The sequence below is a fragment of the Pelophylax lessonae genome (genome assembly GCF_965119305.1).
Source record: "Pelophylax lessonae genome assembly, chromosome: 9".
NCBI classification, from domain to species: Eukaryota; Metazoa; Chordata; class Amphibia; order Anura; family Ranidae; genus Pelophylax; species Pelophylax lessonae.
Genome location: NC_138776.1, coordinates 57,398,626 through 57,416,603, shown reverse-complemented (window position 1 = coordinate 57,416,603; position 17,978 = coordinate 57,398,626). Strand labels below are relative to the sequence as shown.

Here is a 17,978-nt window from a genome sequence, read left to right as displayed (position 1 = left end):
AACACTACAACCCCTAGACTGGTCATTAGAGCAACGAGTGGAAGTTGTGCACCTGGCTGTGGGATATACTGTGTGCCTGGCTGCAGGGCTGAAACAAGGGAAGACCTGGAGAAAATAGCGGCTCCTATAGGGTAGTGCTACATACAGTAAGGTAGAAAAGTGAAATAAGATGATTCCTACTACTTATTGTGTTTGGGTTGGGAGGTGGTGGATCTCCTTTAGAATTTCTGAATCATAGCATATCGAATTAATCCTAAATTATTTTCATTCCATTCATTACTTTCGGATGCATGCGACTTCAGTCTATATCATACAATCAGCTCATTCCATTTCTCTTTGTGGGTTGGACTAGCAGGGATGACTCAGAGTGCAAAATAAATCTCCCGAAATAACAAATCAACATGTTAAAGCAAATACAGTACAGCAAATCTTTCATAATAACAAAAGAATAACTGAACTTCCGAAAATACGGATCAACAAATCATACAAAACAACAAAAATGTCCTAAAAACGAATCATTCTAACATAATGATTATGACTAAACAATATGATTTACTTAATGAATGAAACCGAAATGAAACAGATGTTTCCGTTGTGCACATTTCTGATGCATTGCCTGGATGTCATGCAAATCCTATGTCTTCAGTACAATGAACCACCAACCCAGAGCAATGAAAAAAAATTAAGGAACATCTTCCCTGCTATTGTCTATAGTTTTTATGAAACCAAACTCAAATGAAAAAAATAAATCATGTTCAGGGCTCTAGGAGACCATGATAATAATGATTCCACCAACAACACTTGGTACATTAGCATGATCAGTAAGATGTAGATATGGCAATCCTACAGTATTTGACTACCAGGTTGGATAGTTTTTTAACATCCCCTTCTCTATCCGACAAAATCATTAAAAAAAGGAAATTAAGACAGGGCTCCTTATTTTTAAGGTCAGCATAGTGCTCCCTTATTCAAGTGTGATGTGGAGACATGCCCCCTTCCATCGGTGGTCAGTGTAAAGAATGACTTTACATTGAAGGTCAGTGGGAATAATCCACCTCTTACTGGTAGGTCATCAGAGAGAAAAGAGGAGAGGCTTCACCGGTGCCTTGCAGTTGGTTCTGCCAAGTAACATTGGCCCTGCCACTGTGCAGACAAATGAGAGATCAATTCACCACAGCTCATGAAACCCCTAGCAACTTTTGAAGGAACCTTAGGGTTCCATGGAACCCTGTTTGAGAGTGGTTGATCGACATACTTGTTCTGGGTTAGTGGCTCAAAGCATCGAAGCCGTAGGGTTTGTATGACAGCCAGACAACTAACATCTCTGGAAGGAGTTTATCAATGATAGCCCTGTACTGACCTCATTAGGGGAAGGAAGAAATTATAATAGACATGTATGCTGTTAAGCTGGCTTTATGTGCTCGTCTACATTGCATGTTGAGTACCCTGAGATTTTCATGATCTAGAACTCCTGTTATTATATCCAGGGTTTCCACCCCCACATTACCCCCCTCCTCTTCCATAGTCCCAGACACGGCATGTTATTACAGCTGGCACATTTTAGAAATATATAAACAGTCGCAGGTAAAATCAGGGGGCCTCTAGCTCAGAACTATGTGAAAAATGTGCCCTTGAATATTGAATATTCTGTGCAGATATTGCAAAATTCTTTGCTGACACCTCTTCTCCTGCGCAGTGTGGATTTTGTCAAGTGGTCATCACAAGGAATGCTGAGAATGAACCCCGACGCAATGAACGCCCTATTCAAGCCAACCATGGACCACATAATTGAACACTTGTGTAAGTCTGGGGCGATGTTAAGAGGGGGGGGGGGGAGGCTAATATAAATTCAATGTAAGTGACAAAGTATTTTAACTACAATCATTTTTATGTGTCTTTATTCGTTTTTTTTAAGCTCATACATTTTAAAACTGGTGATTTATATCTGTTTTTACTATTTATATAAGATCTTTTAACTCTGCACTGCTGTCGGACGACAGCAAGAAGAAGGGGTCGCTGCTTTGGAGGTATAGGGATCACTTCTCTGCCTCATTTAGCTATATGTGTTCAATTTATCTTGCGTTCCCTATAATATTGATTTGTGTGTTATTTTGAAAGTAAAAGTTAAAATAGAACTATAGGAAAAAGAAGAATAGATATGTTGTTTAGCATAAAAAATGACACCTTTGTAAAAAGGTGTAATTTTTATTTAGTTATTCCAATTATAAATCCTGCTAAAACTTGATTCTGCCAGATCTCTGTGCTGAATGTAAGTTCATGTTAGAAGGTGGCAATGTTAGGCTGCCTTGTAAGAAATGGCAGCGTTGCCACTCTTGCATCAGCTTTGTCTGCAAGGACTACAGCATGACATGCTGATAGGGGAGGTGTGAACAATACTGTTGTCTTAATCTATTAGCATGTCCATCGGCCTCAGGCACAATCACTTTTGTTACATGCAAACTGGCTCAACCCACGGCAGATGGTTATACCCAATAGCACACATCTGATTTGCATAGGGTACAAGGGAGCTTGGGAGCTGTAGTTTATCTGTGGCCTGCACCTTACATTGGGATGACTTGCGAGCTCAGGATAGTCCTGCCCACCAGGCTAGTTCCACCCACCATTGGCCCCATTTCTATTAGGACAGACAGTCTGGGGCAATGGAAAGTGCAGAATTAATATTATAGAAAGGTAAATTATTTTCTCAGATCGCCTTTCAGGACAGCACCTGGAGAGAGCGCAGCTCCACCCAATCCACAGGAAACACTGCAAATAAAAACTCCTCCTCTTCCACCATGCCTCAGTCATTTGTGTTTCCTCCGCCATGGTGGAAGCATTGCAGGAGCTATGTGGAAAGGGCTGCACTCTCTCCAGGGGGAGAGAAGGATTTATTGCCCAGTTTTGTGTTTGCTGTTTCAGCTTGGAGACCATCCCAGCTCCCCTCCCTGGAGTGTCAAAGGGGGTATGCTCCGGAGCCTCTCACCTCGTTCGCTCAGGGGAGCTGAAACCCATCGGAGGATCCGGTCCGGGCGTCAGAGATCCGCGCTTCGGCCGGTCGGCGGGCGGGGAGCCGCTTTTGGCATTTGAATCTCCCGCACTTTCGGGCTCTGATCCCGGGGACGCGCGGCGTCACTTCCGGTGGACGGGACTTCCGGTGGGGGCGTGGCGGCGTTTGCTCCAACCGCAGTACACGCAGGGGTCAGAGGCAGGTCACGAGGTCGGCGCTTCCGCTTCCGGTCCACAGAGGAGGACGCGGGAAGCGGTATTTAAATGGAGAGATCTGCCAGCAAGCTGCACTTTTCAACAACATGGAGGAAAAGTCTGCAGCGACGGTGGAAGCAGGCACCGCCAGCGCCGGCCAAGCTCAGGTAGGAGAGGTGCAGTGGTGCCTCTTTTTTCTTTACTGTGTGAGCTTTTATTGTGGGGTTTCTTCCTTCCTCCTTTGGAGCCTGCCCTGTAGACTGAGTAACTGTTCCCAGTCTAACAGGATACATATGCATCTGGGAGTCTTTTCTTCTGATCCTTTTTGGTGTGGGTCACGATTTTCTCCCTTGCAAGAAATCACTAGGTGGTGGTTTTCTTTTATTTGTGGTTATTGGGCTTTCATGGTGGCTTTTTCTTTACTAGGTTAAAGCCACAGTGAAGACAAGAGCCCCAGCATCAAGGAAATGCCCTTCATGCAAAAATCCACTCAGAGATTCCTGGGTGAAGCCACTTTGTAAAACATGTATTGCTGACCTTGTGAAGGAAGAGTCTAGTCAGCAGAATAATGAATTCATATCTTCATTTAAAGAACTCACAGACACCCTGTCCTCAGTTCGTTCCCTGTTATCCAGGACGCCACAAGTTCTATCAGATTCCCAACAAACGGGTGGTACATCTTCCCAGCCGTCTACTTCTAAGTCTGCAGTGTCAAGTGATTCAGAAGATGAGGGGGAGAGTGCTCTCTGTTCCATCAGGGATTCAGAGGAGGAAGAGAAGGAAGAGGTGGCTAGTTCTTCCAGATACAAATTATCCTTGGAAGAGGTTGATGAGTTGCTGAAAGCGATTTACACCACGTTGGAAATCGCAGAAGAAAAGGTGCAAGTTTCACTTCATGACAGAATGTACCAGGGCCTTGAACAGACAAAGCGCAGGGATTTTCCTGTTCATAAAGTCCTTACTGAATCTATTGAAAAAGAGTGGAAGGACCCAGAGAGGGCCCCTTTTTTCTCTAAATCCCTAAGAAGGAGATTTCCGTTTGAAGAGGATATGGCGCACCTATGGAACAAAAAGCCCAGAGTGGATGCTGCTTTTTCTCAGGTGTCTCGCCGCACGGATTTGGCGTTCGAAGACATGGGTGTTCTGAAAGACACCATGGATAAAAGGGCAGATTCTCTCCTTAAAAAGGCTTGGGACTCCTCTACGTCTAGCCTTAAGCCGGCCATGGCCTCCACGGTGGTAGCCAGAAATCTTGAGTGCTGGCTCGAACAACTTAAAGGGCATGTGGAGGCTGGAACAGCAAGGAAAGATCTCCTGGATTCATTTCCGCTGCTCCTAAAGGCAGTAAAATATATGGCCGATGCTTCTGCTGAGTCTATCAAAATGTCTGCCAGGTCAGCAGCCCTTGTCAACTCTGCCAGGAGGGCGGTCTGGTTGAAAACCTGGACAGGTGATTCAGCTTCTAAGGTGAAACGCTGTGGTTTACCTTTTGCCGGTGACTTGCTTTTCGGGCCTGAATTGGAAGCAATTCTTGACAGAACGGCGGATAAGAAGAAAGCCTTTCCATCAAAAAAGAAATCTCCTCCTAAGAAGAGATTTCGTTCTGTTCAACAAACCAACAGAGGTCGTGAACAAGATCAGAGATCAAGATGGACCTCCCATAAAGGCAAAGGGAAAGGTGGAGTCCTCTTTAGACCACCTGACCAGGCCAATAAAAGCAAGTGACAACAGTCTTCCAGTGGGAGGAAGGCTGTTATGGTTCCTCCCACGTTGGGAAGACGTATCCGCAAGCCCCTTTGTGAAGAATATAGTGGCTCAAGGATACAAACTGGAGTTTTCGGAGACACCTCCAAGCAGATTCCATGTTACTCCCCTTCCAAGGGATCCGGAAGAGGCTTCCTCAATGATGTCTCTTTTACAAGAGCTGATTCAACAGGAAGTGATTATCCAAGTCCCCGAGGGGCAACAAGGCCGTGGGTTTTATTCTCAGATCTTTCTAGTGAAAAAACCCTCAGGCAAGTACCGAATGATCCTAAATTTGAAAATCCTAAACAGATCAATTCGGTACAAGCACTTCAGGATGGACACCATTTATTCAGTGACCAAACTGTTGTCCCCAAACTGTTTCATGGCATCCTTGGATCTGAGGGACGCTTATCTGCACATCCCAATAAATCAGGAGTGCCAGAAATTCCTAAGGCTGGCGGTCAATCTCGGGGAATCGGTCTGGCATCTGCAGTTCAGGGCCCTCCCCTTTGGCCTCTCATCTTCTCCAAGGGTGTTTACCAAGGTAATGGCGGATGCCCTAGAGCCATTAAGGCTGAGGGGTATTTCAATTGTCCCTTACCTGGACGATCTGCTAATTTTTGCAGAGTCCAAGAGCCAGGCGTTGGTACACCTTCAGGAGACTCAGGACCACCTAGAGAGTCTGGGGTGGCTCATGAATTTGGAGAAATCCAGTTTGATTCCATCTCAGCAGATAAAATTTCTGGGATACAGAATAGATTCGGTCCTCCAGAAGGTGTTTCTACCTCAAGAAAAGATCGAGAAGACTCAGAACGCAGTTGCTCGATTACAGACCAATCATCAGGTTACTGTCAGGTCGGCCATGGCAGCTTTGGGCTTACTCACAGCCGCTATCCCTGCAGTACAGTGGGCAAGACTGCATTCCCGTCTTCTCCAGAGAGACGTTCTGCAGAGTTGGTCATACCCGGAACATCTGGAGAAATCCATCAGAATCTCCACGAAAGCAAAGAGATTTCTGTGGTGGTGGAGGAATTCCAGAAATCTGGAAGAAGGTCTGCAATGGACTTTCCAGACGAACAAACGTCTGACGACGGATGCCAGTTCGTGGGGTTGGGGAGCCCACCTGGAAGGCCGGACGATGCAAGGGACATGGTCCAAAGCAGAGTCCAGGAAATCATCCAACTGGCGGGAGTTGAAAGCCATCCTTTTGGGTCTTTGGTCCTTTCAACAGACAGTCAGGGGCCATCATGTGCAAGTTCTGTCGGACAACATGACAGCAGTGGCCTACGTGTCAAAGCAAGGAGGCACAAGAAGCAGACAGCTATCAGATCTGGCAATACAGCTACTCTCCTGGGCGGAGAAAAATCTAGCCTCTCTGACAGCGGTGCATCTGAAGGGGTCACAAAACCTTCTAGCAGATCTGCTGAGCAGGAAAAAGGTGTTGGAATCAGAATGGAGTCTGAATCAAGAAGTATTCATGCAGATCGTGGAAGTCTGGGGTCTTCCCCAAATAGATTTGTTCGCTTGTCAACAGAACACCAAAGTCCAAAGATTCTTTTCCCTACACAGGGAGGATCAGGACTGGGGCTTGGATGCCCTAGCCCATCCATGGGACTTCCGTTTGTCTTACGCGTTCCCTCCATTCCAACTGATTCCGTTGGTTCTCAAGAAGTTCAGGGAAGAAAAGACCAACTTGATTCTGATTACACCTTACTGGCCAAAGAGACCTTGGTTCGCCCTCCTGCTGAATCTTGCCTCAGAACCTCCCTGGAAGCTTCCGTACAGGAGAGATCTTTTGACACAGGGGAACCTAGTGTACCCAGAACTGGACCGCTTACAACTGACAGCGTGGTTACTGAAGAAGACATCTTGAGAGCCAGAGGCCTGTCAGAAAAAGTTATCTCCACCCTTCTCTCCAGCAGGAAGAAGGTGACTAGGGATATTTACTTGAAAGTCTGGAGAAAATACAACTTTTGGTGTTCCAGCAAAAATTTTGAATTAAAAAATTTAATTTCAGTGCTTGAGTTCCTCCATGAGGGAATGGAGAAAGGACTAGCAGCAAGTACTTTAAAGACGCAAGTAGCGGCACTTTCAGTTTTTTTCGAAAAGACTTTGTCCCAAGAGACTCTAATCATTCGTTTTTTCAAGGCATTAGCCCGCAATAGGCCAATAGCCCTTAAAGTATTTCCCAAATGGGATTTGACCATTGTGTTACAAGGTCTAACTAAGTTTCCTTTTGAACCTTTAAAAGAGGCTTCCCTGAAGAATTTAGTTTTGAAAACTATCTTTTTGATAGCAATTACCTCGGCCAGGAGGATCAGTGAGATCCAGGCCCTCTCAATTTCAGACCCTTTTTTGACAATTTTTGCAGATCGAGTAGTCCTAAGAACGGACCCAGCCTTTCTTCCAAAGATTGCTTCATCTTTTCATAGATCACAAGAAATTGTCTTACCAACTTTCTCCTCAGCTCCTAGTAATACTCGGGAAGAATCCTTTCATACCTTGGATGTGAGGAGATGCTTACTTCAGTTCCTCCTGGTAACTAAGGAATTTAGAAAGACAAATGCATTATTTGTCATCTTCTCAGGGTCCCGTATAGGAGAAAAAGCATCAAAGAGCACTTTAGGCAAATGGCTCAGATGGGCAATTGAACAGGCTTATGTAGCTCAAGAAGAAGAACCTCCAGAAGGCATCTTGGCGCATTCTATAAGGTCTGTGGCAACCTCATGGGCTGAAAGGGCCGGTGCTTCGTCCTGATCAAATCTGCAAGGCAGCTACCTGGTCCAGCTATTCAACCTTTATTAGACATTACAGGTTGGACTTGTTGTCAGCTCAGGATCAAGCCTTCGGCAGAAAAGTTCTGCAGGCAGTGGTCCCACCCTAAGTGTAAGTTACTCGCTTATCCTCTCCAGGTGCTGTCCTGAAAGGCGATCTGAGAAAACCTTAGTTACTTACCGGTGATGGTATTTCTAAGAGCCTTTCAGGACAGCAGCAGCTACCCCCCCTTGGTTTTGTTTATAATATAATTTGTAAATGTTTAACCTGTGGTAGTTTATGTTTTCCAGCATGTCGGAGGCTACTCTATGACTGAGGCATGGTGGAAGAGGAGGAGTTTTTATTTGCAGTGTTTCCTGTGGATTGGGTGGAGCTGCGCTCTCTCCAGGTGCTGTCCTGAAAGGCTCTTAGAAATACCGTCACCGGTAAGTAACTAAGGTTTTCTCTATCGTTCCTTGACAGACACAGCTCCATATTCTTCTTGACCATTGGGTTATACTGCCTCCTACAGGAGTAGGACACTAGGTGGGAAAAATCTTTACCACGCCTATGGGGCAGTCCCTGCAGGCATATACCCACTCACTCTGCTATAGGATTTAGTCCGGCTGGGACTTCGGTCTTAGCTTGTCTTTTTTTTATTTTTAAAGGGAACCCTTGTTAAAAAATAAAATTTTTAAGCTAGTTATGTTCCTGAGACAACTGCAATCAACAGCTGGACTGGGTTTTGGACATCCTAGATCCTTAAGGTCTCCCAGCCCAGCCAATGCAGGTTATAGCCCAGCGCTAGGCCTCGCCACGACAGAAATAGCCCCAATGGATGGGGGCTGGCCCGCGAGTGAAACACCTCGCCGGGACGCACATGACCTGGTTTGGCCTGAGTCGTGGCGTACCCCTTGGCCGTCAGCACCCCCACCCCGAGTGGAGAGGTAGTCTGTCTGGAGTGTTGCCCACCTGATGTTGTTGGTATGGTTAGTAGTGTTCCCCCATAGCTCTGGCGGTCTCGGGCTGACATGGGCCCATCCCTAGGAAGGTCAGACCCTCGGGCACCCCCTCATTCCCTCTGGCCTCTCAGTATGTACCAGGCTCCCCCAAGGCCTCTCTTTCCACCATCATAGAGGTCCCTACCTCAGTCAGCGATGGGGGTCCTTGCGGGTGGACGCGCCAATGCCGCTATAGCGGTTCCGCTGGGGGGAGGGTGGTTAATCCTGGTTGGGATCCCTTCCGTAGACCCCCGATGCCACTAATTGTTTGGACCTCCTAGGGGGTCCTGGAGACTGCAATGGTGCGCCAAGGGGGCTGCCAATTTACTGTAGAATCATTCAGCCTCATTTTGCAGAAGTTCCCATTGAAATGCATGTGCGCCCATGTTTTTGTGGTTTCCACATAGGAATGCATTGAGTGGCCATTTTCTCGGAGTCCACAAACGCAGACAGCCAGACAGACAGCAGGGAGTGGCTAGGCCTTTACTCTAGTGATTACCCAGGTACTTCCTCTACCTGTGAAGATCGTTTTCTCTGAACAGCAGACCGATCCTTTTCTCCTCCATATCGAATGGTGGTATGTCTATTGAAGTCCCTGTAGGTCTCTTTCTCTCACCCTGCTATCTGCAGTGCTAGTGGCTCGGACTTGTAGTACTGCTGTTGCAGCGGTGTGGGTCAGTTTTTAGCAGTTTTCTTAAGGTGACACTGTGCTATTCCAGGGTTCATATGGAGTCCCAGGAACAAATTTCACCTACGGATCCCCTCCTTGCGGTTGCAGGGACCTCCGGGTCATAACCCCTGTTTGCCTTAACGGCGGTTTTGGAAAACCTGGTGTCAAAGGTTGATTTGGTTTTAAAAAATACCACTAGTAAAATGCACCCTATGCCCTCCCCTACCTCGCCTGTATCCTCAGATATGGCCGCCGCAGACATATGTCACCCTGAGGGTACTGTGTCATCACACTCAGATGTGGAGGACAACATATCATCGTCTGCACCTGTTCAGGAAAGCGCGCTGGTGGAGGCATTTATAGTGTCAGTGTGGGAAACTAAAAATGGCGGATGATTCTGCAGCGCCAGGGACACAGGTGTCATTTGGCAATCGCAAATCCCAGAAGTTGGGCAAGGTTTTCCTTTGTCCAGAACTTTTTGACAAAATTGTCACTGACCAATGGGGGCGCCTCAAACAGATGTTAGTGGTGCCGAAGCGTTTTAACCACTTAAGCCCCGGAAGATTTTACCCCCTTCCTGACCAGGGCCTATTTTGCGATTCGGCACTGCGTGACTTTAACGGACAATTGCGTGGTTGTGCGACACTGTACCCAAACAAATTTGACGTCCTTTTTTTCCCACAAACAAAGCTTTCTTTTGGTGGTATTTGATCACCTGTGCAATTTTTTGATCATGCGCTATAAACAAAAAAAGAGCGACAATTTCGAAAAAATAACAATATTTTTCACATTTTTTTATATGAAATTCCCCCCCAAAAAAATGTAAAAATCAAAATTTTTTAACATTTTAGGCCAATTTGTTTTCTGCTACATATGTTTGAAAAAAAAAAAATCGCAAAAAACATATTTTGATTGGTTTGCGCAAAAGTTATTGCGTTTACTAACTAAGGGAATGATTTTTGTCATTTTTATTGTTTTTTTTTTTTTTTAACGAGTAATGGCGGCGATCTGCGTTTTTTTTTTTTGCGGGACTGCGACATTGCGGCGGACAGATCGGACCCTTGACTGACATTTTTGGGGTTACCAGCGACATTACTACAGTAATAAGTGCTATACATATGCACTGTTACTGTAAAAATGACACTGGCAGGGAAGGGGTTGACTTTATTTGAGAGGGAGGGGTTAAGTGTGTCCCTAGGGGCGTGATTCTAACTGTGATTGGATGTGGCTGTGTGTGTAACAGCAGAGATCAACGGTCCTACATAGCAGGACCGTATGATCTGTGCTGTTACACAGGGGAGAATGACAGGGGGCTGTGTTTACATTAGCCGCCTGCCTTTCTCCCGGTGTAACCGACGATCGCGAGTGACTGGCGGACATCGGGTCCGCCGGTCACTCGCGCGCGGGGGGGTCCGTGAGCGAGCCTCCGGCGGTGCGCGCTCACTCCCTAAAGCCTCACAGGCAAGCGATGTAGTACTACGTCGCTTTGCCTGTGAGGGGCTGACCGCTGCAGTAAATAGTCGTGCGGCAGTCGGCAAGTGGTTAAGAGGCGCTATCCATTTGCGGATGCGGTATCAGCAAAATGGACCGTTCCACCGAAGATGGACCATCCGGTCTCCAGACTGAACAAATCTACTGTGGTCCTGGTGGAGGAGTCCCCAGTCTTTACAGACCCTGTGGATAAATGGATTTAATCTCTGTCCCGCCACTTACATGTGATAGTGGGCTCAATACTTAAACTGATCTGCGTGATCACTCTGGTGTCCCAGACCATAACGGAATGGGCAAAGTTACTAAAAAGTGACCTAGAAACAGAACAGTCTGGCAGAGCTAACGGACCAAATGGTCCAAGCCCTACTATGTATACGTGATGCGTCGCTAGATGCGGCCCCTCTTGTAGCAGGAGTATCTGCGGTGGGGGTAGCTATTAGACGCATGGTGTGGCTAAAAAGCTGGTCTGCGTATCAGGCTTCAAAAAGGGCTCTATCAGAGCTCCCCTTTATGGGGGACCATTTGTTTGGATCCTCATTGTGGAAACTGATCAAGGGTCTTACAGGTGGGAAGAGTGCTCCTCTTCTTCAATCCTTCAAGGGCAAGTCACCACGTAATAGATGGGAGCCTTATTTTACAGCCCACAGAGGGCCTTTTCGTGCCTCCTGCACGCAGGAGAAAGGATCTAAGCCATTTAGGTGTTCTGGGGGTTTCAAGAAGACATGATCGGGTAAGCTGAGAGCAGGCCAATCCAGATCTACAGACAAATCCCCATCTGCATGAAGGGACGCCCTCACCTGTAACTGGAGTGGGGGAACCTCTTCACTTCTTTCTGGAACCATGGACCTCCTTGATTCAGTACTAATGGGTCCACAAACTGATCTGTTTGGGTTACCAGATCGAATTCAGGTCTTGACCGTCGGACAGATTCTTCCCGTCCAATCTACGCCTATCTCCAGATCGGTTAAGGGATCTACGAGAGGCTGTACAAGTTCTGCTGTCGCAAGGGGTGATTGTGCCAGTTCCCTCTCGGGAACGATTTCAGGGGTTCTATTCAAACCTGTTCACTGTTCCCAGGAAAGAAGGCAAAGTGCATCCAATCCTGACCTCAAGGCTCTAAACCGCTTTGGTACAGAAGTTTCAAATGGAGTCCATTCGCACTGTAGTATTTTCCCAACACCAAGGAGACTTTTTGGCCTCCATCAATATCAAGGACGCATATCTACAGATCCCAATTTACACTGGACACCAGCATTTTCTTCACTTCGCTGTAGGAGAGGAGCATTATCAATTTGTGGGGTTACCCTTTGGTCTCGCCTTTGCTCCCAGGGTCTTTACCAAAGTGTTCGCTCCAATATTGGCATTACTACGACAATGGGGGATTGCGGTACTGGGGTACCTGGACGATCTCCTCCTAAGAGCAGTCTCACATTTAGTCCTGTTGGGCGACTTGACAATCACTGTACGGACTCTGCAAGAGTTCAGTTGGAACATCAATTTAAAAAAATCTGCTCTGGTGCCATCTTCAAAACTGGATTATCTGGGCCTGACTCTGGACTCAGCTTCGGCGAGGGTGTTTCTTCCCCCAGAAAAGCTGCAAAAGTTGCAGAGGGTGATTCATTTGCTGTTATCTAGCAACCTGTCCTCTCTGCGAACTTGCAATGTGAACCTTAGGCCTGATGGTGCGACCTTCGAGGCGGTTTCGTTTGCTCAGTTCCACACAAGACACTTACAAAGGGAATTTCTTGTCAAGTGGAATAAAGATCCAAAATCCTTGGACACTATGATTCGGTTGAGTCACAGCACAAAGAGTGCTCTTCTGTGGTGGCTTCGCTCGTTGACCCTACGCCAGGGCAAGTCCTTCCTCCCATTGTATTGGACCGTGGTAACCACGGATGCCAGCCTGTCTGGCTGGGGAGGAGTGCTTGGGAAGCTGTGTGTCCAGGGGTCCTGGACCGTGGAGGAGTCCAGACTACTGATCAATATTCTGGAACTCAGAGCGATAAAGCTTTGTCTGAGTCACTGGACAAATCGTCTACAGGGTTTTAAAGTTCGGATTCAATTAAACAATGCCATGATCATGGCTTACGTCAATTATCAAGGGGGCACAAAGTGTGTCTTAGTAGCCCGGGAGGTGGCCGAGATCCTGAAATGGGCAGAAAATTTAGTTCCAGCCCTTTCCGTCGTGCATATCCCAGGAGTGGAGAACTGGCCGGTAGATTACCTGAGTCGTCAGGTGTTGGATCAGGGGAAATGGTCCCTGCACCCGGAGGTATTTCACCTGCTGTGTGTCCGGTGCAGGACACCCATCGTCGACTCTGTTAGCTTCTTGACTCAAGAAGAAGGTACAGCGGTTTGTAGCTAGGTCTCGGAATCCTCTGGATGGAGCCACAGACGCAGTGGTGGCTCCTTGGGGTCAGTATCGGCTGATCTATGAGTTTCCTCCGCTGAAACTCCTGCCGAGGCTTCTGCGCAGGATAGAGGTGGAAGGGATTTTGGTCATTCTGGTGGCCCCAGACTGGCCTCACTGGTCTTGGTACGCTGATCTGGTAAGGATGGTCGAGGATGCTCCTTGGAGACTTTCTCTCAGGGAAGATCTGCTGTCTCAAGGGCCGATCTTCCATCCTGCTTTACAGTTGCTGGCTTTAATGGCGTGACTGTTGAAAGGCATGTATTGAAGGACAGGGGTCTTTCTGATTTAGTGATTCCTACCATGTTGAAGGCTAGAAAATCTACCCCCAGGAAGATCTATCATCGTATGTGGAAATCGTACATCTCATGGTGTGAATCGCTGAAGGTACATCCTCACCTTTTTTCAGTGGCTAGGATTTTGACCTTTCTCCAAAGAGGGGTTGAACAGCGGTTGGCCTTGGGTAATTTAAAAGGCCAAGTGTTGGCTTTGGCTGTTTTTTTTCCAATGCCCTTTAGCTACGCATGCTTTGATTCACACTTTTATTCAAGGGGTTCGCCATATGGCTCCTCCGAGACGATCCCCATTACCTCTGTGGGATCTTTACTTGGTACTGTCTGTCCTTCAAAAACCTCCTTTTGAGAACATTAGGGAAATTCCTCTGCTTACACTGTCACAGAAGGTAGCCTTTTTGGTGGCTATTACCTCTGCTCGCAAAATATCTGAATTGGCGCTGCTATCCTGCCGTTCACCTTATCTAGTGGTCCACAGAGATAAGGTGGTACTTCAACCTAATCAGTCATTTCTTCCTAAGGTGGTTTCAAATTTCAAATATTCAAATTTCCATTTGAATAAAGACAGTGGGCTGCCTTCACTCTGTCCTAAACCCAAGCATCCTAAGGAAATTGCCTTGCATTCTTTGGCTGTGTTTCACGCAATTAGGGTTTACCTGGTGGCCACTGAATCTTTCAGGAAATCAGACTCTTTTTGACCTCACGGAAGAACCTCGAAAGGGATTGGCTGCGTCTGCCGCAACCATATCCAAATGGATCAGGCAGACGGTGGTACAGGCTTATTCGTGGAAGGGTCAGGTTCCACCTTTCCCTGTGAAGGCGCATTCTTCTAGGGCACTGAGTGCCTCTTGGGCTTTTCGCCATCAGGCCTCAGTAATGCAAATTGTTAAGGCGGCAACTTGGTCGTCTGTGCACACGTTCACAAAATTCTACAAAATAGATGTGTTGGCATCCTCGGATGCTTCTTTTGGCTGCAAGGTTTTGCAGGCTGCTGTTTAAAAGAGAAAATATTCTTTTTGAGGGTGTATGTTTTCAAGATGGGCTCCAGTTGTTCCTGGTTGAGCTCCATGTTCACTGGTTGGCTAAGTTTAGCCTTTGGGGAATTACATTCTTTTTTGCGTTGTTTTCCCACCCCTCATGCAAATACTGCTTTGGGACGTCCCAATGGTCAATAAGAATATGGAGCTGCGTCTGTCAATGAACGATAGAGAAAACTGGATTTTTGATCTACCATAAAATCCTTTTCTCTGAAGTTCATTGACAGTCGCAGCACCGGCCCCTCTATTTCTGATTGGGATGGGGTTTTTTTTCTACTAAACACTGCTTGCAACATAACTGAATTCTATCGCAGACTGAGTTGGGTGCATGCCTGCAGGGACTGCCCCATAGGTGTGGAAAAGGTTTTGCCTGCCTAATGTCCTACTCCTGTAGGGGGCAGCATAACCCAATGGTTAAGAAGAATATGGAGCTGCATCTGTCAATGAACTTCAGAGAAAAGAATTTTACGGAAAGTCAAAAATCCAGTTTTTTTTTTACATAGGTAATTTTAAAACGCTTTTAACTTTTCCTTGGCATAACAAATGGCTTCTGGTATAGTATGCCTATAGTTGTACTTTACTTCACAAAGGATCACTGGGGTTTTTTTGTTTTTCAGCCAACCTGTTTCAGAAGCCGGAGGTGAGCGGGGTCAAGTTCCTCTTTCTGGTAGGCGGGTTTGCAGAATCTCCATTACTCCAGGTAGCGGTGCAGCAGGCGTTCGGTAATCAGTGTCGTGTCATCATCCCCCATGATGTGGGTTTGACCATCCTGAAGGGAGCTGTCTTGTTTGGCCTGGATCCAGCTGTTATCAAAGTTCGCCGCTCACCTATGACGTACGGAGTTGGGGTCCTCAATCGCTATGTGGAAGGGAAGCACCCAGCGGAGAAGCTTCTGCTGAAGGATGGCACACGGTGGTGCACAGATGTGCTGGATAAATTCATTCTGTCTGACCAGTCGGTGGCTCTGGGAGAGACGGTGAAACGCAGCTACACGCCGGCCAAACCTTCCCAACTGCTCATTATCATCAATGTCTACTGCTCTGAGCAAGAAGATGTCAACTTCATCACTGACCCCGGCGTACGGAAGTGTGGCACCTTGAAGCTCGACCTGACTGGGGTGGACAGCACGCCGGTCCCAACACGCAGGGAGATTCAAACCATCATGCAGTTTGGGGACACTGAGATTAAGGCCACCGCCCTTGACATCACCACCTCAAAAAGCGTAAAAGTTAGCATTGATTTCTTAAACTAGAACTCCACAATCCTTTATTCCCTGTTGGCGCTTGCCCCAGCTTCCGGAGACATAGTCCCAGCTCTTCAGAATCCTGACAGTCTCGGGACCCGATTATATCACGCAGCTAACTTTTGGGATTGGCGCCATCCTCCCACCTTCAGCATAGGAGAACCTGGAAGCCATGTTGGGAGTTGTAATTCCTCAGTTGTTGGAGGTCAGCAGGTTGACCACAGGTGGTGCTCTCCTCCATGCTTCTCTTAAATTGCTCAACCAGCAAACATCTAACCCAGGCATGTCAATGTGTATTTTATACTTTATGCTGCCTGCGGTCCTCTGACTCCTTAAACAGTCTCAACGAATGAGGCCCAAACATGTTGTACAACAGAACCTGTGAAGACTAACATACAAGAACTGCCAAGGCTGACTTGCTTGTTAATGGTACCAGCTATGGGGGTATCCTCTTCATCCTGAACCCGCTTTACTACTTACTAATCTGGAACAAGCACCCACCTATTTAGAAATGTTTTAATGCCCATTTTTCTTGGTGCTCGTCAGTGACTCTCTAGGTTGTGAAACTAGGGATGAGGATGAGGCCTTAGAGCAGTGATGGTGAACATTGGCACCCCAGATGTTTTGGAACTACATTTCCCATGATTCTCAAATACACTGCAGAGTTCATGAGCATCATGGGAAATATAGTTCCAAAACATCTGGGGTGCCAAGGTTCACCATCACTGCCTTAGAGCCTGCTCTTAAAAAAGTCAATGACAGCTCCCATATTGGTCCTCACAGGTGTCCTTTACAGTTTAAAAGCCATTTAAACTTTTTCATTTTGCTGCTGAGAAGATCATAAAAAATTCTGCAGCCCTTTAAGTGTCTCCAAGTTGCAGTAATCTGGCACTTAAAAAAGAAGAAAAACAAAGGGAGCATTCACACCTAGACTTGTATAATATAATCCACATCTCCATTTGTTCGTCTATGCGTGTTTCATTCACTTCCTATGAGCCTCCAATGAACATCCACGATTCCAAAATTACACAGAACTCAGTTTTTCCATTGCAACACAGGTACAATTATATGCATTGTGCTGCCATGTTGAATAGAAAGGTCATGTTCATATACATTTTTTGATGGATTAATGTGTATTGAAAGCCAATAGGAAATGGATGTGCACATGCAAAACAAAATGAATGTAGAATGGGTTTGACCAATGTGTATTGGCGCAAATTGAAACTATAATGCATCGCCTATGGGTGTGAGTGTGGTCTAAAAGTTTTAATGATATGTACTGATAGTTTCCATGGCAGGTAAAATTACTCTATATGTGTTATATTTTAGCAGTTAGGTCTTGATCCTGATGAGCAAAAATAACTAATAGGACAGTTTGCCTCATCTCGGTTTACCCAAACATTTCCTTCTCAAAATTTTCCTAGGAGGTTTTTTGCTCTTCAGTAGCAAATAAAAACACAAACTGGATGCCAAAGGAAAGTTAATTATAGCAATAGATATTTGCAATGAGGCGGGTTTGTGATATTTCAGTAAAAGGCGGGGTCTAATTGTTTGGATTATTATAGCTCATTGAACATTCACTGGGGAGGTCTCATTATCACAGCTCCTGCCCCAGTTCCTAACCAACTGAGAGTCTCACTTCTCTTGCTGCTAATAGAATATACCTTTGTTTCCTTATGTATAATAAAACTCCAGAAGCGATGGTGGGAGCCCCTCATAATGGGCCTGTGTGAAGTCCCAGGAGCTCAGCACAGGGATGGTTGGAACCCTTCATAATGGGCACAGCAAGTGTGCAAACCCAGAAACTCTCCAGAATCCACCAAATACTGAAATACCACTTCTGAATGGATTTACCCTGTTAACATTTTCTATAATGTAATCATAATATTGCATTCATCACATGCTGTGAGATGAAATTCCTGAAAAAAGTACTTATTATGACTCCTGTTTTACTGAACTGCTTTATTTAAGACACCTGGGGGTTGATTTATAAAGAATTTGCATATTCATTCACCCAATAAAGTGCATGTACTGTACATTTGTTCTGTGCGAATAGGGCAAAAAATGTATGTAAATAGGCTTTTTTCCTGAATGTAAATCATCAATTTTAAACCGAACAGACTGCATTGGCC

General features: G+C 46.2%; 1 protein-coding gene across 1 annotated transcript in view; it reads left to right on the top strand.

Annotated features, from left to right (window-relative positions):
* Positions 1 to 16,407, top strand: part of HSPA12A (heat shock protein family A (Hsp70) member 12A) — a 91,508-nt gene extending 75,101 nt beyond the window's left edge. Inside the window, exons 11-12 of the mRNA XM_082268438.1 lie at positions 1,697 to 1,800; positions 15,221 to 16,407. Of these exons, the coding sequence (XP_082124564.1) occupies positions 1,697 to 1,800; positions 15,221 to 15,855 (739 nt within the window). The 3' untranslated portion in view covers positions 15,856 to 16,407. The remainder of the gene's footprint in view (positions 1 to 1,696; positions 1,801 to 15,220) is intronic.
* The last annotated feature ends 1,571 nt before the right edge of the window (positions 16,408 to 17,978 follow it).